Here is a 24,174-nt window from a genome sequence, read left to right as displayed (position 1 = left end):
AGCAATGGAGCTGGGAACCAATTTGATTCCCTTTTTCTCCAATGCAGCTGCAAGGCTCAGAGATACTGACATTTCCCCACTCTTATCAGTTTAATTACAGTTACCATGGCAGCAAAGTGCTAGTGCTTGGCAAAGGCCAACAAGAGATTTGCAAGACTGGGTTCAATTTTGATGCAGCTCACATGCAAAATAAAAAAAAAAATAAGAAACATACATACACTCTAACAAAGAATCCCCTTGCGGAGTTTATGATCCAACCTTTTGTGGCTGTGTCTTTGCAGCCACACAGGGATGGCTTTGCAAAGAATGTACCAGTATTTGTGGCACCTAGTGAGATTAATTGGTCGAAAGCAGCAGTCTTTAAAAGCAGTAGCAACAATAATATTTTGTATTTTCAGCAGATAGAAGAGCTGGCAGGCTTTGAAGCTAGCCACGAGTGCCGAGCGCCCGAGAAAGTGCATCTGTGATAGACTGTAACCTTACCAAAACTTTTCTCCTGTTTCTGCATGAGTTGACTTAGGCGTGCCTGAGTCGCTGCAGCTTTGCGTGGAACACCAAGCCCACCACAGGCAAGAAGTAGAAGAGGGGAGCCACTTGGATTTGGGGCCCTAAGCGTGGATCTGGTGAGCAGCTTCCAGGGCCGAGAATCCACTATTGTGAAGCCACTTTGGGAGCTGGGGTCTAGTGGCAAGGGAGGCAGGCCGTGGGGGGAAGGGATGAGGGACCGTGTAAAATGATGGCGAATGACAAAGCCACATGCTTCCCTAACTCTGCCCGTAATCCTAAAATCCCAGCGGCCCCTTTTAGCTTCCCGGTAACAAATGGATTTGATTAAACCGTCACAGGCAGTGTTAGCATAGCATATCGTGTTTGCTATGAAAAAGATCATAAATCTGACTTGTGTTTCATAACAACAATCTGAGTAGCCCCCTTTAAACCGTGCTGGATCTCTAGACCTGTTAGGATGCAGGCACTTGGTCCAAGGAACCTGCTTCCACTGGCACTTGTCTCCTCTCTGCCTGCCCCTACATAGTCAGTTTTGCAACACACAGAAGCAGTATTTTGTTATCAAGACTGCACTGGGTAAAAGCAGGGGTGTGGATAAGAACAGGGTTGTAATTTCAACTCTTTTTTGGTGGTGGGGAGGGGGTATGCATTTCCAAGCAGGCATGGAGAGTTCTGAGGAAATACCCAAGACTGACACCACTTCACTTAGTCTGGAATCAACACCCCACCCTCCCACCTTTGCAAACTGTCCCAACCTCTCTTCCTGAGTCAGAGTGTGTGATTGCTGCAGCTCCCAATGAACTTTGTCTATTATGCTCTGGTCTCCTACTTGAGATGTCGCGCTGCAGCCGCACGTTCCCCTTCTTCCTCAGGCATTCTCATCTTCCGCCCCGCATCTATTTCGTGTCTCATCATAAAAATAATGATGCCTCCCATGATTTAAACAAAACAAAACAAAACAAAACAAACAAAACCCATCTCTGCAGAGCTGCAGCCCGGTGAAAGTTGTAGTGGTGGCGGTGCAGATGGTTCGGGCACAGCTTTACTTTATGCTTCATTGGGAGAGGATGGGGAAGAAGAAAAAGAAGAAAAAACACCCAGCATCCGCACACGCACGCGCGCACCCGGAGACACACACAGCACAAATGAGCCGACGCGTGTATACACAGCCTCTCACTTACCTTCTCAATTAAGCGATACAGGGAGGGTGTTCAGTGAGCACAGAGGCTGCTTGGTAGCGCTTCTCCTTGGGAAAGGTCAAAAAGAAACATTGTTTGAAAAAAAAGGGGGGTGGATCTCTATTTTTTTTTTTTAAGTTTAAATTAATGAGGTCCTCCAGGATCCGCAAAGTACCAGTGTGGACCGCATGCGAGCCACAGGTGTCCTTCTTTTAGGCAACTGCAGTCCGGGGGGGATGTCTCTCTTGGTCCTGGCTCCAGACAACTTACCCCGGCAGCGTGCGAGGAGCCCGAGCTGAAGCAAGCCCTGGCTCTCAGCCGCAAAATGCAATCCCTTCCCAGCCAGACATAATACAGCCCAAGAAAAGGTCACTCAGTTATTACAGCGCCGCGGAGCCCAGGCAGCGCCTGTCAAGACCACAGTGGAGGCAGCTCCCTTCCGATTTAAGAGTATTTACCTCTCGCCCACCCCTCCCTCTTCTCCCTCTTCCTTCTCTCCCTCCCTCTAGCTGGCTCCCTTGCTCGCTCGCTCTCTCTCTCCTGCTCGCGCTCTCGCTTGCTGGCTTGCTAGCTTGCTCTCTCTCTCTCTCTCTCTCCCCGCTGTCTGTTCTGCAGCTCAGTCAAGTACAGCCGCCCTCGGAAAGTGCAAAAGCAGCCACGAGACAGATCCAGGCTTTGTTGCTAATTTCCCAGGGTGAAAATTGACAAGCCTGCGAGTGCAATCAGCACAACCCAATGCATATGCTTCTGACAAACGCTGGGGACCATCCCCTCCCACCCTTCCCCATCACACAGAGAATGTGACCTCTGCAGGACCGGACTCCGGAAGGATCGTACCTCTTGGACTTACCCACAAGAAGAACTGCGAAAGAGCATGGGAGAAGGGTAGGGCTTCCTAAAATAATGGGGGCATTTTGGAATAGGATGGGCACGTTGGAAGCAAATTGCCCTCTAAATCTATTACTGACAGTGCCAGTGGATGAAGTTAAAATAAAAAGCCAAGGAATCAAAGTGCTACCAGGATACACTGGAGAAAAGCACAGTTCTCCCTTTCCCCTTTCAGTGAATGTCTGGGCACGGGTGTGTGTGTGTGTGTGGGGGGGGGGGTCGGGTCTTCAATTGCCCAGGCTATGACTTCCATTCAGAAACTCTCGGCAGTCCCTGCTCGGAAAGTCTTGGCACATAAACCCAGTCCAGGCAATGCCACACACACCCCTTCCTCGCTAATGGCCCAAGAGTCAGACTGTGAACTCCCCCCCTCCCACCCGGTGCTGAATCCAGGGTGGCTTCTGAAACACACTTTCTGTAGACACTTGCATACTTACTTAGAATCTGCTTCAAGGCTAACCCCCAAGAAGTCCAAGCCAGGCTTTCAGGACTAAGAGGTTCCCTGGCCAAGCTCCTCTTACCCTCGGCCTTCATGGACTTATTTTAAGGCCTTGATAGCTGCTTTTACCTTCTCTTTAAATCTATTTCCTTGAAAGAGGTCCCGTTTCCCCTAACCTCCCCTCTCCACTCTGCTTCCCTGTAGGTCACCAGTAGCTTTAAAACATCTTCTTTTTCTAAGATTTCAAACTTCAGTCATTTCCCCTTTGGCAGCTCTTGCAAGGCCCCCTCAGCAGATTTCACAGAACCTTGTCCAAAGATCAAACCTAAAAACAGCGCACATTTGAATGACACTGGCTGAGATGTTTTAAGTGCCAAGAAAGATTCAATTGTTGAACTACATAAACAAACAAACAAACACCCAAACCCCAAAATAAATAAAAAAAATATCTTTTCCTCCTCTGCACCAACAATTTTAATCTAGTTCTAAGTTTTACTTTATTATTATTATTATTATTATTATTATTATTATTATTATTATTATTATTATTAATCAAAGCAGCCTCCTTGAATACTTATGCTAAATCATGTTTCCCTGTATCCTGGCACAGCAATACTAACTTATTTTTTAACCCCAACCTTCAGAAGGCTCATGAGAAAATAGTATGTGGCTTGCTTTTTTATCCCTTTCAAAGACAACAAAACTCAGAACTAACCTGAGAAATAAGGATATTCAGACAGGCAGAGAACACTGCTTCTGCTGCTCAGTCTGCAAGCAGACTTCTTAAGTTTTGGCTTTTTCTGGCCCGACTACTCAGCACACACACCTCACCCATTGACACAGCTCTCAGCAGGTCTACTCAGCCTCCCAGCCACAGCTACTCTGAAACACCCAGTGTGCATGTGTGTGTGTGTGTGTGTTTTGCCTGTTCTCTCCAGCAACCAATGTACTGAGAAGAAAAGAGGGAGGGAGGAAGGGAGGGAGGGAGAAGAATGTGTGGGTAAAGGGAGAAATAAAATCAAAACAAATGGTACAGCTAATGAGGACAATTAAATTAATTATGTTCAAGGAGGATGAGATTTTTTCCCCCTCCAACTGTATGATCTGTTACCCCTCGCTGGCAACTGCTTCTCCGTAATTCATGGCAACTGATGAGTGCATCTATGCAAATCTTTGTTTAAATCATTCAACTAATTAAATGATGGGATTATTCCTCTGCCTACGGTGACATCATTCGCAGTAATTAGTACTCTTTTGGACTGTGGCAGTAAGATCCCCCATATCAACACACCAACCTGCAAAGGCATTAACCACGTTGACACCTAAAAATAAATAAATAAAAAGGACAAATATCCAGAGCTCTAATTGCATCCCATTCTCCTCCTCTCCCTCCCCAACCTTCCTTTCCCTCTAGGATTTACCATATATCCCATACTTGGAGAAAGAGAAAGAGAGAGAGGGAGAGAGAGAGGGGGAACTTAGTGAATAATATGCTAAACCACATGTGTAAAAGAATAAAATGGAATAGTTAACATTCAGCTCCATGCCATTCATTTTCCCCTAAAATGTAATGATAATTAGATGGGTCATAAAATGCTCGTCTTTTCATTATGAGTGATGAAATGCATTAAAGCTGACAGGGTATTACCTGACAGTAATTAGGTTTTGTCATGAATTAAATTATTTGAAAGCAGACTATCTCCCCAATCATGCAATTTACAGCAAGATTTTTTTTAATCTGTGCCACAGAAGAGAGAGATAGAAAATAGCAGTTTTTCTCTTCATAATCATATGAATTATTCACAGAAAAAAAAAACCATCAGAAAAACCCAGTGCAGATGAAGAGGCTTGCCACTTAATGTGTACAGATGTGATCATCAGTGCTCGCCGACAATGAAATATACAAGTGCACACACGGTGATCTGGTGAACAAGAGGTGGGATTTAATCATCTTCTGCTGACACTTTGTGCAAAACACCATTAACCCCCAGCGAACCCCCTGTTTTCCTGGCTCCCCCCAGCCCCCAAAGTCTTAGCCCCTCCTGTCAAGGAAAAAAGTGGAAGAAGAATGTGCTTTTGTTTACTCAGGCAAGCTAAAGGTTGGATCCAGCCAGGCAAGCACTTTCTTCATTTCCTGAGAGTAAACTACCCACTTTAATTACACATGCTTCGGAAATCTTTGCAAACGGATGGCCATCGAGAACCACATCTTCTTGGTCCGATTATCTTTTGCCTGCCCCTTGTCTCTGCAACTTATCATAGATAGGATGAGAGAATTTAACTCAATTCATTCCACATACTCTGACACTTAAAAGAAAAATTTAAAAAAAAAAGGTATATTATCTTTTCCTGTGCTCTTATATTATGACTGCTTTATGAGGGGAATGGAAAGGGGGGTGTGACAGAATGGGGGAGGGGGCTTTCAAGGGGGTAATCAGATATATGCTACTTACCTTTGCTCAAAGAGATCTTGCACAAGAAAACAGTGTATGTGTGTGCCTGTTCCTAAATATGTCTTCAAGTTTTCAGCCGTCTCTTTCTGCAAAACACACCTCACAGATAACTTTTGTGTAGGGATGTTCAGTAGTGGTTTTTGTAGTGTCCCAGAGATGCTTCTGTTGGGGTCGCAGTCTTTTTTTTTTTTTTTTTGAAAGGGTATCAGACAGGTTGTTGCTGTGAATAGGCAGAAGACAGCACCCCCTCTAGAAGTCCAGGTACAGTCAAAGGTGTCAGTCAAGGGAGGGATGAGGTTGACCAGGCCCCCTGCTCACACAGTCCCACCATCACGCCTGGAGACGCAGCCACACAAATGAAGGAGCCTCTCGCTTCCGCCTTCCTTGGTTTTCTGGCGTGCTTTTCTCTCTCTTACTTTCTTCCCGAACTGCATACAAACCCTGAGTGGACCAGAGCGGCTCCTCCAGTATTTAAACACCTCGCCAGGTCCCTAGTTAGCAGCTTCCTTCAGCTCATCCAAGAAGCTGACAAGTACTGTTAAAGGAGGCTGTACATGCTGCTCTAATGGACCTCATTAAGTTCTACTTACAGATGTTCTCTTAACATAATTGATCTGCGGTGAGTTGAGAGGACTGCAACTTATTCCCTAGCCCCCAATTATGGTTGGGTAATTAGATCCCCAACCTCCAATTTTTCACATTCACCCTTCTAACATTCCAAAATATCAAAGTATGTCTCTCTCCAAAGCTCCCCCTTACCGGACTCCACTCTCCTCACTGTATTGACAGTTAGATGTGCTCTAACCTTTGTAGTGACGCCAATTTTAATGGTGCATTCAGACCATTGACAGAGCGCTGTTTCTCCCCCAGCCTCTCTCCTCTCCTCTCTATGCACCATCCCCTCCCACTCCCTTAACCCTCAGAAACAAAAGGGTAAAAAAAAAATCCTCTAACTTGTATAGTTTGTACTTTTGATAAAAGGTTCGGGTGATGAGCCCTGGCATGGCCTCTTCCTTTCTAATGTCTTTTTATCTGTATTAATTCCTCAGATGAAAACTTTAAGGAACAATGAAGGAGAGAGGTGCCGCTCTGAACCGGTGAGAAGAAAAAAATTACACGGCACACCTGGGACAGATGAAGCCAAACTAGTGCTTTTATAATGCCAATCAGCGCGGCTGTTAGCATCCCTCTAATTAGGAAAGCAGCCTAAAACAGAGCGCACTTGGGGAAATGGTAATGTTATGGTTTTGCACTTAAAAGGAGCACATTTCCTGCGCTGTAAGGATCTGGGATTGGGGCTGACAAGTCCTTTAATTAATGGCAGGATTCCCTGTGTGTGCAAGTGTGTGTGCTTGTTTTAATTCATAAAAGTGGACAAAGGGTGCTAGGAAGGGGGGGGTGTTATGGGAAGGGAGGGGAGAACCCATTAGTTTGAAGATGAGCAGAGTTCATAGCTACAATCATTTTTTTTTCCTTTTTTAAATCCCCAAAGGACTAAGGTGCAGAACTGGAGTGACCAGCTCCCCCCCTCCCCCCACCAAATTTGAATGCTGGGATGAATAAAAGCTTAAGATTACAAGGCAAACAGAGTTTTAGATAACTCATTTCTCAAGTGGACCGCTCTTGTTTCTCCTACAGCCCTTCCCACTGTCTCCTTGGGTAGTGTTCTCCGCAGTTCACCTGGGCTCCTGGGTAGAATTCCCTACTCAGGAGGGTCTGGACTTCTCTTTCATTTTCCAATATGGAAGACATATGTGGTGTCAATTATTCCAGGATCCAGAACACGCCTCTTTCTTGTTAAATGTGAACAAGTATCCTGAGAAAAAAAGTGTTAGTATTTGTTTTTTGGAGGGCTTTGAAATATCACTTTGAAGCTGGAAGCATCGGGTTCGCACAAGGTTTTAAATGGCTTTTGAATGCTCGGGAGAAATTTGCCAATAAGTCCAAAAACTGTTTCAACATTTGCCCTCTCCTGCCCTCTGTAGGGATTCACCAATAGGCATGCAATGGTCCTTGGGTACAGTAGGTTCCTACTAGGTGGGCTATTTAAAAGGGAAAAGCATTTAAGATTCATTTCCATCTTATCTAGTTTATAATTTATCCTTTCAAAAATAAATTCCGAAGATTCTATTGCCATCTCACACATACCAGCAAGTAGCCTAAATATAGGAACGGTCACCAGAACTACAGTGATGGGTAAAACAAATTTATCTTCCATCAGTTTAGCGCTTGACTTGGGACTCTCTGTGCAAAAACAACAACAACAACAAAAAAAAAACCAAAAACCAAAAAACAAAAACAAAAAAACAAAAAAAAAACGAAACCTTAAATTTGTCTTCATAAGAACAGAGTAGTTTTGTATTAGTGTTTTTATTTTTTATTTATATTTTACACCTTTGACATCTTAAGAACAAATGTAAGGAGGGTCTTGGCAGGCCTTGGAAAGACAAGATGGTTAAGCAGTATCTTAAAGAGGGAGAAAGTGAAACCGCATAGTCTGATGGTTAACATCTCAATAAAATGAGAAGAAAAAGGAAACCCCACATTTTATTTATATTTTATCAGAGGTTGTTTCTGCAGAGTTTGAAACACAATAAATGCCATTCTGTTAGCAACCATTTCTAAAGAAAATGTTCATCACTTTAAAATGCAATTGCTTCCCCCCGCAAAGTGTCCACTCTATCTCTCCTCATGCTCCTTCAAGCGGCTGAGAAATTGGAGATATTTTACATGCCTTCGTACGACTCATTTAACTATTAAACAATCAGATGTAACTTTAATTCACTGAAACCCCTTACCATGGGATAGACATCCATCCATTCATCTATCCATCCATCCATCTTTCCAAACATACACACAAATATACACACATACATACACACATGCACATTATACACTTACATACACAATACATGCACATGTGTTTATCTGTTTAAAAGGACAATGGATAATTTGAGAAGAAAATGCAGCTGAGATCCTATTTACAGGATCTAGCCTGGGGAATATGCTTCAGAAGAAAAACTAACTATTATGATAAGAACTACTTTATCTTATAAGAAAGCAAAGAGCAAAAGCACATGATCTTCCCAGCGGGCTTGAGATGTCTCTCTCTCTCTCAGAGTCACTCCATTGAAGCAAATTGCTCCCATTTTAAAATAATCCTGCACAACAAAAGAGAGACTTTTTTTTAAAGCAGTCAATATTCAAAATGGCATACCAAAATATTTGTGAATTCTTCCAACACATGGATGTCTCAAGACACTTGGTCTGGTGTAAAACCAACTAAGAGATGGATGTCATGACCCAGCTACTTCAGAGCAACTTTTGTAAGTTTGCATCAATAGGACAAAAGAAATCTTATCTTTTGGTGCAAAAGATAAGTGGAGGTGTCTTTGAGAATCTAGGCCAACATTTATGCTGATCTTTTCAAAAAACAAACAAACAAACCAAAACAAAACCAAAAACCAAAGCACTTGCCATCTCTTCATATTTCATAGTCAAAATTTAATGTGTTTATCTTGGTTAAATTCTTTGGAGGTTGGGTGTATACAACACGAAAGCCATGACACTTGATTTACAATCCACTGGCTGCTCTTCTGCGAGTCTGGAGTGTGCTCGGAAAGTTTACATTCGTGTGTGGCTGACAGCCAGGTCTGGTACAGGGAAGTAGCCAGAAAACTGGTTAGGGCCAAGCGAGGTCTGTTCTATTTCTCTCAAGTACTTTGACTTTCAAAGCATTTACAGTGTCTAATTCTCTTCTTCTGAGCCCCAACTCTGGGATTCCGATCCAAGAAATAGGTAGAAGGATTCCAATCAATGTTAAGACATGTTTTTCTCTTTTGGTTAGGTCCCCTGAACCCATGAAGAACAGATCAAATGTTAGTGATAAGGTACAAAAAGCATCTCTTATAGTGTCTAGCTTCTAGAAGTTTCTTGGGAATTGCTAACAATTAGTGCCCTACTCAGAAAAGGTAAACTTCTTAGCTAAGGCTCGTTCATCATGTTGTTGGTCTTCTCACTTCGCAGACTTCAGTAAAATTTTGTGAGTATCAGTGTAAGATAATTATATTCTGAATTGTCCACTAGACTAAACACCCCGAGAATTCAAATTTGGTCTAATTTCACACAGGAATAGATGGCATGTTTTGCTCACAATAGATATTTATTAAATGGGGATCTGTTGATTTGAATTAAACAGGGAAGTCAGTCTTAAACCCAATGTTTACAATGTTAATCTAAATTGTTGGTAAAAAGAAAATCTGATGATCATGTTACTTAGTATTATTTGTTTTCACCATGTGTATACATTAAGATTTCTATAACATGGTGTAAAGCTTTATTTTGTCATCTGTCCTCATGGATACCCCATAAGTTGTTAGAGTCCCACTCCAGCTCAGCATCTGTAGCTCTGACTCATAGCCTAGCACATAGTGAGTATTTCATAACTGTTTGCTACAGGAAGGGCTAAATGGAAAAAAAAGTAACACATGACTGGAAAGATGCAAAGAACAGTTGGTCAAAACAAAATCATTATTTAAAACCACTAGCTCTCTGAGACAATAAAGACGGAAAAAATCGAGGCCAGTGTATTTTTTGACACAAACTAGAATTATGACACATCCCTGGAATATACATAAATATTGTGATTTCTGTAATGTTTGTGGTGGTAAACATGTTTAGGCAGTTGTGACATTTTATTCACTCACCCCTCATATCTGACATCAAATTTCCTTGAGAGTCTATAATGAAGAAACATTTAGATAATATTTGATAGGAAAATAGCTATTTCTAATTATGCCTTAAATACTCAAGAAAGCATTAAAAAGATGAAATATGGCAAACTCTAAGAAATAAAATTAAAATAAGGCTAGAGTCTAGGCAGACCATTCTTTAAGCTACAGGTAGAACAGATTCCTGGGCATTACTAGTTTTGACCATACGACAGGTAGCATGACTAGGAAGACATCTTAGTTTCTAATATTATGAGTCTATATTAGAGTATGTCAGCTGAAGAAGGGATCCATGTGTTGGGGCTTTTAAGTTTTTTTTTCACATTTTGATTAACTAACTAATTAATTAATTAATTTTATGGAGGTCATAGGACTTTAGGAGCAAACTGAAGTTTATTGCCCTCTGTGTCCAAGGGCAACATACTGTGGAGGTCAGTAGTGTACCATCCAGTCATTTGTAATGAGGAGCAGGTTTGCACAAATCAATAAGAAATGGCAAATATCGTGGGAAGAGAGAGCAAAGAAATGCCAATTTAAAGGCTCAGAGAAAGAGGGTAATTTATGTTTTTTTTTTTTTTTTTTTGTTTTTTTTTTTTTTTTTTTTTTTGGTTTTTTTGAGACAGGGTTTCTCTGTGGTTTTGGAGCCTGTCCTGGAACTAGCTCTTGTAGATCAGGCTGGTCTCGAACTCCCAGAGATCCGCCTGCCTCTGCCTCCCAAGTGCTGGGATTAAAGGCGTGTGCCACCACCGCCCGGCTTTATGTTTGTTTTTATTTGTTTATTTTCTTTTTCTTTTCTTTTTTTTTATTGAAAAAAAAAATTTTCCGCCTCCTCCCCGCCTGCCTGCCTCCCATTTCCTTCCCCCTCCTCCCGCCCCTCTCCCCCTCCCCCCACTCCTCTTCTCCTCCCTCTCCAGTCCCAGGAGCAGTCAGGGTTCCCTGCCCTGTGGAAAGTCCAAGGTCCTCCCCCCTCCATCCAGATCTAGGAAGGTGAACATCCAAACTGTCTAGGCTCCCACAAAGCCAGAACCTGAAGTAGGATCAAAACCCCGTGTCATTGTCCTTGGCCTCTTTTGAAATGAAGTCTTATTGGGTAGCTTTGACTGGTCCAGAATTGGCTATGTGGACCAGACTGGCCTGCTCACTGACATCTGACTGCCTTTGCCAGTGTTGGGATTAAAGGTATGCAACTCCACACTCACTTGAAACTGATTTCTGAGAAGGCTCAGGAGAACTTGTTTGTTTTGTGCACTCAGGGAAGTGCAAGCAGAAAGAGCTTCCCTGAAGCAGAATTGTCATTGGGTAGGGAACAAACTAAGATGTGATGGAGAAACAATTCGGGTAATGAACAGCCTTGTCGAACCAAAATCACAACCCGAAAAGGAAAAGCTACTTCTTAAAACTTGCTGCCATCACAGGACCTCGCGCAGTCTGATATGTGAAGTGGCAAGGACACTCCCTGTGCTGGACAAAGGAAAATGGGGGTGAAAATAATGGAAAAGAACATGTGAGATCCAAAAACTGATTGTTGAAACCTATGAGACAGACATGGTAACTAATGATAGGGTAGACAAAATGTTTTCCGGTTTGATTGTGTACAAGAGTTTGCGTACACATGTGTACCACATGAATGCAGTGCCCATGGAAGCCAGAAGTAGTGTTGGATCTCCTGGAACTGGAGTTATGGGTGATGAGCTGCCATGTGGGTGCTGGGAACTGAACTAAGGTTCCCTGCAAGAGCTCCTAAACCATCACTGATCCTCCCTCCTTCCCTTCCTCTTTCCTTCCCTCTTTCTCTTTCTATTTTGCTGGGGCTTCACTAAAGAGAAGCAAGTGGTGCTTTACCACTAAGGGACATCCCATCCCCAGGGATCTCTTTAGGTGACACATCTGTAGAGTGACTCCCTGTATCCTTCCTCTTCCCCCAGCTCTTAACTTTCTTCTGTCACAAAACAGCATGCTTCAAAAGTCTCTGTCTTCCCCTCATGGTTAAGTGGAGTCTTGTGTTAGTTCTAATGACCTAACTAGAATTTGTGAGCTATTCAAAATACCATATTCAAATAGAAATTATGACTGGACCTTGTTTTCTATAAAAGACTCTTTAATGATATTTTTTTCTTTTTTTTCCACTTCCCCCCATTAATGCTTCTTGTGCTGAGTGTGATACTTTTGTGGATTAGGAGACTTAAGGTTAACATTTTCAGGTCTGAGCACTTAGTAATTAGTTATCAAATTTATATTTTCTGATTTAAATGATATATTTGCTTAATTTTGGAGTTACGTCATGGTTTTCAAAAAATGATACTCATGTCCTATTTTTCTTCCATTCAACTCTTTAATGTGGAATTATCCCACATAAATACATTTGTATCTGAAAAAAAGTTATGTTTGTAACATTTAGTTGACAGGATGGATTTTAAAGTGATCTTTTTTGAGATAGGGTATATTTGTGTAGCCCTGACTCATTTGGTCCTTGCAATTGTCTCTCATTATGTGTGTATGTGTGTGTATAAGCATGTAATGTATATGTATGTGTGAGCATGGGATTGTATACGTGTGTGTGTGTGACTGTGTGTGCATGGCAGTGTGATGGGATATAACTTAGGGTGTCAGGTATTGCTGGGCAAGTGCTCTAATACTGAACTAAACTGGATGACCCACAGCACACATTTTAAAAAATGTGTGTTTTATAGAATTTTAAGCTCATGATTAGATTGCCAAAACAAGGAGCTTCTCTTAGAACTCATTTACTCAGTTTCATTTATCATTTATGTGTTGTCCCAACTATTTTACTATTTGCTGTATCTATTTATTTATGCACACTTGCATATTTTTCTTGAAATATTTAAAAATACATTGGAGACATTGTGCCCCTTACCCTTAAATATTTCACTAGGTCTGTCTAGGAAAGGAAAATTAAAAACTAAACCTTTACACTCTTTTAAATAATAAAATTCATCATTGAAATCTAGAAAATTTAGCTTAGGAAAAGCATTAACTAATATAATGTACATATACAAATTTCATTCATAATGCCATTAAGTTTCTTTTTAATTCATATGCTCTTGTTTCCATAGAGGACACAATTCAGGATTGTGCCTTATATTTTGTTGTCCTAATTAGCTTCAGTTGTCGTCTTGACTTACCTAGGAAAAGGGAACATCAACTGAGGAACTACTTCAATCAGTTTTACTTTTCTCTCTTTCTACTGAAAATAATTTTTTTGCACATAATATATCCTGATTATGATTTCGCTCCTCCCAGTTCTTTCCTGCCTCTATCCCATCCAAATCCATACACTTTCTGTCTCTCATGAGAAAACAAACAGGATACTATGGTATAATAATAAAATAACATATTGTAAAATCAAAAAATAACACCTTGGAAGTGGACAAAACAAACACAAGGAAATGAACCTTTGAGATGGTGCAAGAAATCAAAATCTACTCTTTCATACACCCAGGAATCCCATAAAAACACTTAACTTGAAGCTGTAATATACACAGAGGACTTTATGTAGACCACAGGTTCTGACCAGACTTTGGTAGGCCAGCAGTGGAATGGGGGCACATCTTTCATGGTCTGGCAGACTCTAAGGATGCCAGCTTTGGAAGAGGGGCACAGGTTAGCCATGGAAGAGGAGGCACAAATTCAACAACCTGGCCCCTCCAGGCATGGCTGGCTCTGTGGAGACCAGTCAGGGAACTGTGCTGCACAGCTCCCCCTCCTGACTCTCCAGGGCCATTTGGCCCTGCAGAGTCCAGCAATGGAAAAGGGTGCACAGGTTTCCCCTGGCTCCCTACGGCCTGCACGTCTTGGGAAGGCAGGCTGAAGTGCAGGCCCTGTGCATGCTGCCTCAGCCTGTGAGTTCATATCTGCTTTGATTATGCTAATTTAGAGAGTCTTGTTTTCTTGTCCTCCTCCCCCTCTGGCTCTTACACTCTTTCTGCCTTCTCCTCTTCAGCGTTCTCTGAGCTCTAAGGAGAGGAATTCATGGAGACATTCTGTTTATGGCTGAGTTTCCTAACATCTCACATTCTCTGCTTCATGTCTGACTGTGGGTCTCTGCATTTGTTCTCATCTGCTGCAGAAGAAAGCATCTCTGATGATGGCTTCAAGGCTCTTATTTGTGAGTCCAGCAGAATGGCATTAGGAGTCAGTCATTTTATTGCTATATATATTTGTAAGCACAGTAGTGTGTTGTGAGAGGCTGCTTGTTCGTTTCCTAGCCTCTCATACTCCCAAAATAATCACACAGAAACCATATTATTTGCAATACTGTTCGGCCAAAAACTTAAGCATATTTCTGGCTAACTCTTATTTGAAACTAACCCATCTCTATTAATCTGTATATCACCTCATGGCTGTGGCATACCGAGTAAAGTTCTGTCCAACATCTAACTCCAGCAATGGGGGTGGGCTACATGGCTTCTCTCTCACTCTGCCTTCTTCCTCCCAGCATTCAATTTAGTTTTCCTTGCCTACCTATATTCTGCCCTGTGCAGGCCAAAGATAGTTTCTTTATTAGCCAATGGTATTCACAGCATACAGAGGAGAATCCCACACCAGTAATGTTTGCTTTAACCCCAGATTCCTTGGTTTTGTGGTTTCAGGTTCTTGGTCACCTGAGCAGTATCTGATATGACACTTGTGGAGTGGGCTCAAAGTCATGTCCATTCATTTAGAGATTACAGATTTGCTCTTAAACACAAGCCACCCCAATATTTTGATGATCTGAGAAACAGCTCCCCGTGTTTACAGACAAGCTGTCCTTTGATATTTGTTAACCCACAATCACATTCTATCATTCTTTCCACACTTCTCATTTTCTTGCCTTAGGTCAGCGCTGACTTTTTTAAATAAAGTTTTATTGGCAGACCATCATGCCCATTCAGTCGCATACTGTCTCTCCATAGCAACAGTGAGCAGAGTAGCTGGAATGGGGCACTACAATCCACAAAGTTGAGATATTTTGCACGTGAGTGTTCACATTCATATGGAGAATCAAAGTTGATATTGTGTGTCGTCCTCCATCCTTCTGTCCTTTAAATGCTAAGGCAGATTTTCTCAGTTGAGAAACTGACAGCTAGTCTAGTCAGTCATCTTGTCCTGCGCTTGCCTCAAGGAACTCCTGCCTCTCTCTTGAGTGTTCCACCATGCCTGCGTGGCTTTGACATGGGTTCTGGGGAACCACCCTTTCGTCACACTACTTCTGGCAAGTGCTTCATCCACTGAACCATTTCCCTGGCGCTGAGTGTCGAGCGAGCCTTTATATTAACTTTTGGCAGTTGCAAATGAGCTAGTTCATAATCTCCTTCAGCTCTTCCCTTTCCTACTTCCCCTTGTCCTTCACACCCATTGGCCTATCGTTTTCGAGAAGTCTTGTTCTAAATACCATACGAGTTTTTCAAAACTCTGAAGTATGTTTTGGGTCCACAGAGGGATTTCAAACAGAAGTTTTCCTCTACCTTGGATCCCTGACCATCAAAGTAAGTTTTCTGTGTCCTGAACCAAGTCTTTCACTTCCTCAAGGTTAATCTTGATGTGAATAGAATACCACATGGATTTGTCGGAGAGAATTTTCTTGAGTGATGGAAGTGCTCCTCCCTGGCCTGTCCAATACTCCAGCCTCTAGCCACATGTGAAAGTATAATTTTATTAATTTTAATGAATTTAAATTTAATAGTCATGCTTGACTAATGGCCATCATGTAATGATAATGTGGTGGGAGGGAGAATTCATTTTATAATCAGTATTCATTTTATATTTCAGGAATTGTTTTCCTGGCAGGTCAACAAGAGTGGGATGCAGAAGAAATTAGGCACTTCTATTTTTGTGGTTCAGACCTATATTTCCAGCTCTTTAGGAAGCTAAAGCAGGAGGGATCATAAGTTCAAAGACATCTTTAGCCATAAGGTAAGATAAAGGCCAGCAGCTTAATACAATCCTGTTTAAGAAAAACAAAAGCCAAGAACCAAGCAACTAAAACCAAAAACTAAAGAAGAAAAGAAAATTGAGAAAGAGAAAGACAAGAAGGCTGGGCTATTGCTACGTGCACAGTGGGAGCATTGCTAGAGCTCAGGAGTTCCTGAGTTCCATCTGGAGTCCTGGGGCAGAGGGCAGGACAGTGGAAGTTCTTGTCAGACTCAGAGATGTAAACATTCCTTACACCTGGAGTATCTTGGGTCTAGATTTAGCTTCTACTACAGCTTTTTTGTGTTTCTTTTAGTCTGTTCTAAAGAACTTCCCTTTGCCCCTGTTTCTCTGTTCTTCTGTGTCTCTTTAGGAGACAGGATCGCTGTATCCTAAGGAGCGCCTTACTTAGCAGAGCGGTTACACTTAAACTGTGACTTCTTGCTTTGTCCCTTCTCCACGTGCAGGCACCGTCTTCACTTCCTGTACGATGCGATGCTGGTGCATGATAGGCAAAAGCTTTACCAACTGAGCCCCAGATCCACGGGTACCCCCCACCCCTTTTATCTAACACTGACAGCTATGGCAGACTTCCTGTACCATCAGCTGACCCACACGAATGCTCCTCTCTGAGATCAAACTTCCAGCATTTCAAGGTCGTAAACTGCCCAAAATTTCTTTTGCATTCCTCTTGGCGACAGACCATGTGCTGGGCACCTGGTCGGTATTTGATAAATATTTATTGCATGGATAACTAAAGAAGTTTACATCAGGGAGCAGGATAAGAAGGCAGATGGCAGTCACGTGATTAAGGCTCCACTTCTTCCTGCCAGAACTGAGAATATATTCTGGTGATTTTTCCATAAGCTTCCAAACAAGTTTCTGTAAATTGCACTATACAATCAGGATGCCTAGGAAGGAGAGAAAGAGTTTTTAGAAATCGAAGTGTGAATGTCCACTGTTCTCTGTGCACACTCTCTCTGATTCTGTCCAGTCTGAAGCACATCCAAGCAGAACACAAGTCCAGGGTGAAATTGTAAGCTTTCTTTCATGTGTGAGGAAGCCACATGGTGGCTCCCACTGCTAGTGATTTCAGATCGTCTCACAATTCTGATTTGACATTTTACAACTCCTCAAAATGGTTACTTATGCTTATTTGTAGATTATGTCTGCTTAGACTGCTCGTTGGGGCAACTACCCCTAAATGTAGGGTCAGGGCAAGCAAATCCCAATAATATCAAATGATAAATAAACAAAACATTACATAAATAGCACAAAGCATGCAACACACTGCTAATGATTTTAAATCATGCTAGCAGATAAATCCTCCTGAACATCATGTAAAATTCTTCATCAATTTGAAAAGATGTGGCTTTTTAAAAAAAGATAATCATTGTCACTAACACTTTTGGAAATAGGCAACAATGTCAAGAATTTGTTTATACATATGGAATGTATTTTAGATGTAGCAGCCAGGAAAATCTCATTACTGTAGACCTCACTTGAAGATCTCTGAGGTCCCTTCCAGCTTTAAATGCTGAATATAATTCAGAATTTATGATAATTTGAACTAGGCCAGGCTGAAATTTACTTTTGTATGATCTATGAAGCGAGGATTTGGTAATGGTGTAAACAAGATTGCTCGAGGCTTTTAGCCAAGCTGTTCTTAAAGATTTTTAACACATTGTGTGATACAAATGGGGCTAATTTCAAAAGATCCCTGCCCATTCGTTAGAGCAAGAAACACAAGTCTGTTAGTTAGAAGTGTTTTTTATTAGCAGCTTAATTTCTCGGGTGTGTTTGAAAATAATACATCTGTGTGTATATTAATACCTGTGGTTTACTTTGTTTTTGTTTCAAATTGGTTTCTCTAATAGGAGAAAACATGTTCACATGGTCTTCCTGTAATTAGAAATGAGTATTTTTGAAATAAAATTGTATATGTTCCCCTTTTTACTTCTTACTTTCTTGATATATTTAAATATATATTACTAGACACCAATATTATTTCAGTGCCAAGCTGCATGGAAGTAGGTTGTTGTGGCTATCAAGTTACTCTTTGGTGAATAAGAAGATTTTCAAACCTTCTGAAATGTGATTTTAATTTTGAGATCCATTTACAGTTTTTCAAGAATGCAATAAGTAGCACAGAAACTGTAATAGCACAGAAACTGTAAGCATGGAGGCCGGGGAGTTGGTTCAGCAGAGAACTCATTGCCCTTGCAGAGGACTCAAGTTCAGTTTCCAGCACCCATATCATGCTTCCTAACCATCAGTAGCTCCAGTTCTAAGGGATCTGATGCCCTTTCTGACCTTAGGGGCTCCTGCATATATGTCGTGTATATAATGTGCTCAGACACACTCATATTCACTGAAAGTAAAATAAGCATATATATTTTTAAAATAGAATTTACTATAATTAGTTTGTTCCTGTGTGTTCTTTATTTTCTTTGACATAGTGTCATTGTAATTTAGGTTTATAGACATTAAAACAATTCTCTGTTTCTACCAAAGCTGAAAAATGTTCTTTAGTGTCCCATGAAATTGGAGTTTGACTTCTGGCAACAGGGTTTCACAATTTGATTTGCTTACAAATAGCAAAAAAATATAGTAAAGGCTTGCATATAGACTACTCATTCTTCAGTTTAGAAAACCCCATATGACAAACATTTATTTTGGAAGGTCTTATTTATGGCTTGAAATAAAAAAAAATGATAATCATTAAATTAAAATAATGAAAGAAAAAAATTAAATCATTTCTACCAAAAGGAATCAATTAAAATCATCCATATGTCCTCTGAATGTACTTTTTTTTTAAAAATATAATTTCATGTTGTCTTGTAGGCTTAGAGTGGAGGTCCTTAGTATATTCTTCGCTATGTTCTACTTACTGGCTGTGCTTCTCCTGATATACAAAGACCAATTCCTATGATAATAAAAAAATCAAAACTTACTGTCATGGGAATCTGTCCATAAAAATAAATATTTTATTGAAGTTATCAGTTAAATTAATATTTATTGAGTGGATAATTTACTGATTGTTTTAGGTTTTCTATATTATTATTATTTTTTAATGTTATTTATATGTGTGTGCTCCTTGTAGGTGATCACAGTGTCCTGAAGAGAGCATTCAATCCTCAGAGCTTGAGGCACGAATAGTTGTAAGCTGCTACTTATGGGCACCGGAGACTTAACTCTGATCCTCCAGAAAAGCAGCAATCACTCCCAGCTGCTGAGCCATCTCTCCAGCTCTCTCCATTTTGTCTTAATCCTCACCAGCTCTAACAGTGTAAATACTATAATGACTTTTATTTAATAGGTGGGAAATTTGAGGCCTTAAGAGAGAATAACCTGTGTAGGATATTTTGTCAATACTCATCAGTATGCAGCAGAGAGACCATTTGAATAGACTGTCTTTCTCTAAAACCTGCATCCTGCCTTTCTAAATAAGTGTTTTCATTTATTTTCTCAGGTGGTCACTCTAACTAATTATTTTAAAGTCTTAAATTACTTCACATATTGAATATGCTTTGGTCATAAATGTTACTAAACATTGAGATTTTTTTAAAGTCTGGAATTATTACAATTCAAACAGAAGGAATCTAATCCCAGGGCCCCAAATTCTGACTGTTGTGATTAAAAAAGAATTAAATATTACTGTCCGATAATTTTGCTTACTGATTTAAATGAGTACTTCTATAATTCTATCGGGTGCTATATAGTTCTCTAGTTCCTTCTGTTTTTTGTTATTTTTGTTTTAGTTGACAGATGAAAATTAGAACTAGATATGGAATGGATACCATGTGATGCTTCCAGGCACTAATACATGGCACTTGTCTAAATCAAGGGAGGACTTTCTAGTTTTCTCCATCTTTTCCCAGTGTTACATTTTACATAAGAATATTTTTATACTATGTATCTCCTCTTTGTGATTTTTATAAGACTTAATCTTAAATAGTGATAAACAATGATGTGTTTCTTTTTCTCTACATATGTTATTGTACTGTGCTATTAACTATGCACTATCTACTCTGCCCAAACAGGTTGCCTCTTTCACTCTCTGGCTGGTTCGCCCAGTTCCCCACACACTCTCCACCTTTTCTAAGTCCTCAATTCTATTCCATTGATCTCAGTTTCTTGGTTCCAGTGCCATTCTGTTTTGGGTACTGTGGTTCTATGGTATAATTTAGAACCATGCATGAAGATATCTTCAATGCTATGCTTATTGATCAGCATTGCTTTGGCTATCTGGAGTTTCATATACTTACACACATCTTAAGAATTTTTCTGTTTCTTGGAAGAATGTCATTGGAATTGTGATGAGTATTGCATTGAATTTACAGATTGTTTTGGATAGTGCAACTATTTCTACAATATTAATGCTTTCAATCACTGAGCATGGGCTGCCTTTCCAATTTCTAGTGCATTCTTCAGTTTCTTTCACCAGTGTATTCAAACTTTATTTATTAAGGGTTTTCAATTTCTTGATTAAATTTATCCAAGGTATTTTATAAATTTATTTTTAGACATTTGTGTGATTGTTCCCCAAACATGTCATTGATATTAAGGAAGGCTACTAATTTTTGTATATCGATTTTATATCCTAAAAGTGTTTGGTTGGAGTCGGGGGGCTCTGACTTACAGAATCATCTCAACTGCACATAAGGATAAATTGACTTCCTTTTCCATTTGTATCCTTTATTTCTTTCTCTTGTCTTATTGCTTTTCTTAATAATTCAATCCCAATACTGAATGAGTGGACAAAATGGACGCACTTGGCTGATTCCTGATTATAGTAGAAATGCTTTGAATTTTATTCAAGTAGTATAATGGTGACTATAGATTTGTCATATGTTTTCTTTACTATGATGAAGCATGTTCTTTGTATTTCTAGTTTTTTAATCCTTTTCAACAAGAAGATATCCTGGGTTTTGTCATAAATCTTTCTGCTTCTGTATTGGGATGACTGTATTATTTATGTTCCTGAATCTATTCACATAATAAGCTGAGCAATCTATCTCTGGGATGAAGTCAACCTTGGTCATGGTAAAAGTCTTTCTTTCAAGACAGGATCGTTTTATATATGCCTGACTGTCCTGAAATTCCCTACATAGATGAGGATGACCTTGAACTCACAGATATAAACTCGTCTTTGCCTTCCTAATGCTGGGATTGAAGGTGTACACCACCATACCCAGCCCAGTGAGTAGTAGTTCTAATATTGTCTTCCACTTCATTTTTAAGCATTTTACTAGAATTTTTGTACCTGTTTTTTTCAGGGTGGTTGGTTTATGATTTTCATATTCGTTCTTTTTCTGGTTTGGTACCAGATTAATGATGGCTTTGTTAAAAAGAATTTGATAGCATTCCTTCACTTTCTCTTTTACAGAATAATTTAAAAAACATCAGCATTATTTCTTTTTAGAGGTTTGATAGTTTCAGTAGACTCTCAACATTGTTAGTGAAAAATCACACCCATAGATTATTGACAAAAATTTCAAAAATAGGGGCTGGTGAGATGGCTCAGTGGTTAAGAGCACTGACTGCTCCTCCAGAGGACCCGGGTTCAATTCCCAACACCCACATGGCAGCTCACAGCTGTCTGTAGCTCCAGATTCAAGAGAATCTGACATCGTTATACCAATGTGCATGAAATAAAGTTGTTAAAAAAAATTTCAAAAATATACATTGGAGAAAAGAGCACTTTTTAAATAAATGGTGCATTGAAAGCTGGATACACACACACACACACACACACACATATATATATATGCGGGGTATAAATAATGACTGAGAGAGATATCTAAATTTATGTGCAGGAATGTACTACACACACGCACACACACATACATCCACACACATACATACACAAAAAAGGATAGTGACTTAAAACTTTTACATTTACATTATTAGAGGAAAAAGTACAGAGAGCTGATGAGGGATGTCGTACTGGATGCTATGAATATGTTTTATTACCATTAGTTAATAAAGAAGCTGTTTTGGCATATGGTAGGGCAGATTATACCAGGTGAGAAAAGCTAAACTGAATGCATTGAGAAAAAAAGATGAAGAAAGACACCAGTAGCCACCAGAGAAGCAATATGTGAGGTAACAAGACACTAGCCATGTGATAAAATAAAGGTTAATTGAAATGGGTTAATTTAAACTATAATATCTAGTTAATAATATGCCTGAGCTAATAGGTCAAAGAGTTTGTAATTAATAGGAAGCCTCAGACTGATTATTCTGGAACTGGTGGGAGGGAGAGAAACCTTCAGTTAGAACTGGCACCCAACTTTATGGCAAGGAATCACAAAAGAGCTACTTGCCTGTGACTTTGCAGCCATTGGCACAAGCCAGAACTGCACATAGAGCCTCCTGCTGGACTCACTGCCCCACTGGATAGATTTTCTTTTCTCTTTTCCCCAAGCCTTTGAGCAAGTTTGGGATTTTCCTATTGTAGTCCCTCTACAACACTCTCCAGCTGTCACCCAAACTCCAGAAGAACCTGAGCTCCAAATGACACAGGACTTACCCTTAGACTGATTGACTCTGCCTTCAGGCAGCTTCCAACACATGTGCTTCTTCTGCACAATTTTGTGTACATTTTTTCAGATAGCAAGCTCCCTCTCCCCTGTGGGTTGTGGGTTCCCCCTGAACCCTCTCTTCCAGTTGCTGCCACACTATGTAGCTGTCATGACAGCACTCAGGCTTCTACCATTGTTGCAACCACCATACACTCTTGATTCATGGCTACAAACTAGCACCTGCAGCTGTCCTCAGCCAGGCTTTGCACCACCTGTGTTTTCTGCTCAGATGTTTTTACAACTCACATTTTACTCTCTTGTCAGCAGATTTAGTAAGACAATTAGGAATTCTTTTTTTTAAGATTTACTTATTTATTATGTACATAGTGTTCAGCCTCCATGTACACCTGTAGGCCAGAAGAGGGCACCAGATCTCATTACAGATAGTTGTGAGCCACCATGTGGTTCAGGACCTCCAGAAGAGCAGTCAGTAAGAATTAGTTTAAAAAGAGAGATTATTCCCCATGTTAAATGAGAAACACTATAATGGAGAGAGTTAGGTCTCTGTATGATTACAAAATAGATAATTTAAAATTGGAACAATTAAATGAAGGGACAATCAATTTAATTGGAACTGACAAAATGTTAATTATTATTTTGATAATTATCATTATTGTCAGTTTGATAATTCTTGGTTAATGCTTTAAAAAGTTGGTTGATATGAGCACCAAGATACAAGCCATAGAAAAACTTATTAAAACAGATCATAGAGATATTCAGATTGAGAAAGAGGAATCTAAAGAGTAACCAATCTCTGCATTAGACTTTAAGATTAGAAAGGAACAACTTAAGGTTTTCGAACAGCCAACTTTAGTTTATCCAGTTGCCTTCCAGGAACAACTGCCTAATGATAGATATCCCCAAGACTGTGCAAGAGCTGAACAGACTTCTGTTGAAATATTATATTTAAGGAAATTTAGGGAAGTGACAGTCTCATATGGCATGTATTCACTTTTTATGAAGCAAATGTTAAACTCATAGTCAATTTGTATTAGAATTATCCCTCAAGACTGGAGAGACTTGGTTATAGCAGTCTTGGAGCCTGGTCCTCAGTTACAATGAAGGACCTTGTGGAAAGATGAAGCTAAGACCATTGAACAATGAAGTAAGGCTAAAGGCATGGAGATCTCCCAAGACAAGCTTCTTGGAGAGGGAAAATATGCTAAGTACAATGACAATCTCTATATGGTGACCACACGTTGGCTTTATGTCATACAACAGTTTTGAATGCTTGGAAAAAGAATTGGAGAAGTAGGAAAGACAATTGAGTCTTTTACTAAAGTTACAAAAGGCCCAAAGGAAACCTTCATGGATTTCTTACAAACAATAACTTTAACAGTAAACAGAATGATAACAAATTCAGAAGTTAGACAAATAATTATTGAATTTCTGGCTTCTGAAAATGCTAACGCACAATGTAAAATGGGCAGTTAGGCCATTAGAGGCAAGATCAGAACCTTTGGAGAAATGGATCTGAGATAT

General features: G+C 40.1%; 1 protein-coding gene across 3 annotated transcripts in view; it reads right to left on the bottom strand.

Annotated features, from left to right (window-relative positions):
* Positions 1-2,187, bottom strand: part of Lmo3 (LIM domain only 3) — a 59,794-nt gene extending 57,607 nt beyond the window's left edge. The window contains exon 1 of one of the 3 annotated variants that reach the window (XM_057774498.1): positions 1,689-2,187. Coding sequence is in view for 1 of the 3 variants with exons in the window: in XM_057774488.1 (XP_057630471.1) it covers positions 484-508 (25 nt within the window). In the remaining 2 variants the exon portion in view is untranslated. Of the gene's footprint in view, positions 1-483; positions 622-1,262; positions 1,393-1,688 lie in introns of those variants that run through there. The other 2 variants (XM_057774507.1, XM_057774488.1) reach the window with 2 other exon arrangements.
* Between the last annotated feature and the right edge of the window lie 21,987 nt (positions 2,188-24,174).

This window comes from Chionomys nivalis, chromosome 1 (assembly GCF_950005125.1).
Source record: "Chionomys nivalis chromosome 1, mChiNiv1.1, whole genome shotgun sequence".
Classification (NCBI taxonomy): Eukaryota; Metazoa; Chordata; class Mammalia; order Rodentia; family Cricetidae; genus Chionomys; species Chionomys nivalis.
This window is presented reverse-complemented; position numbering and strand designations above follow the sequence as displayed.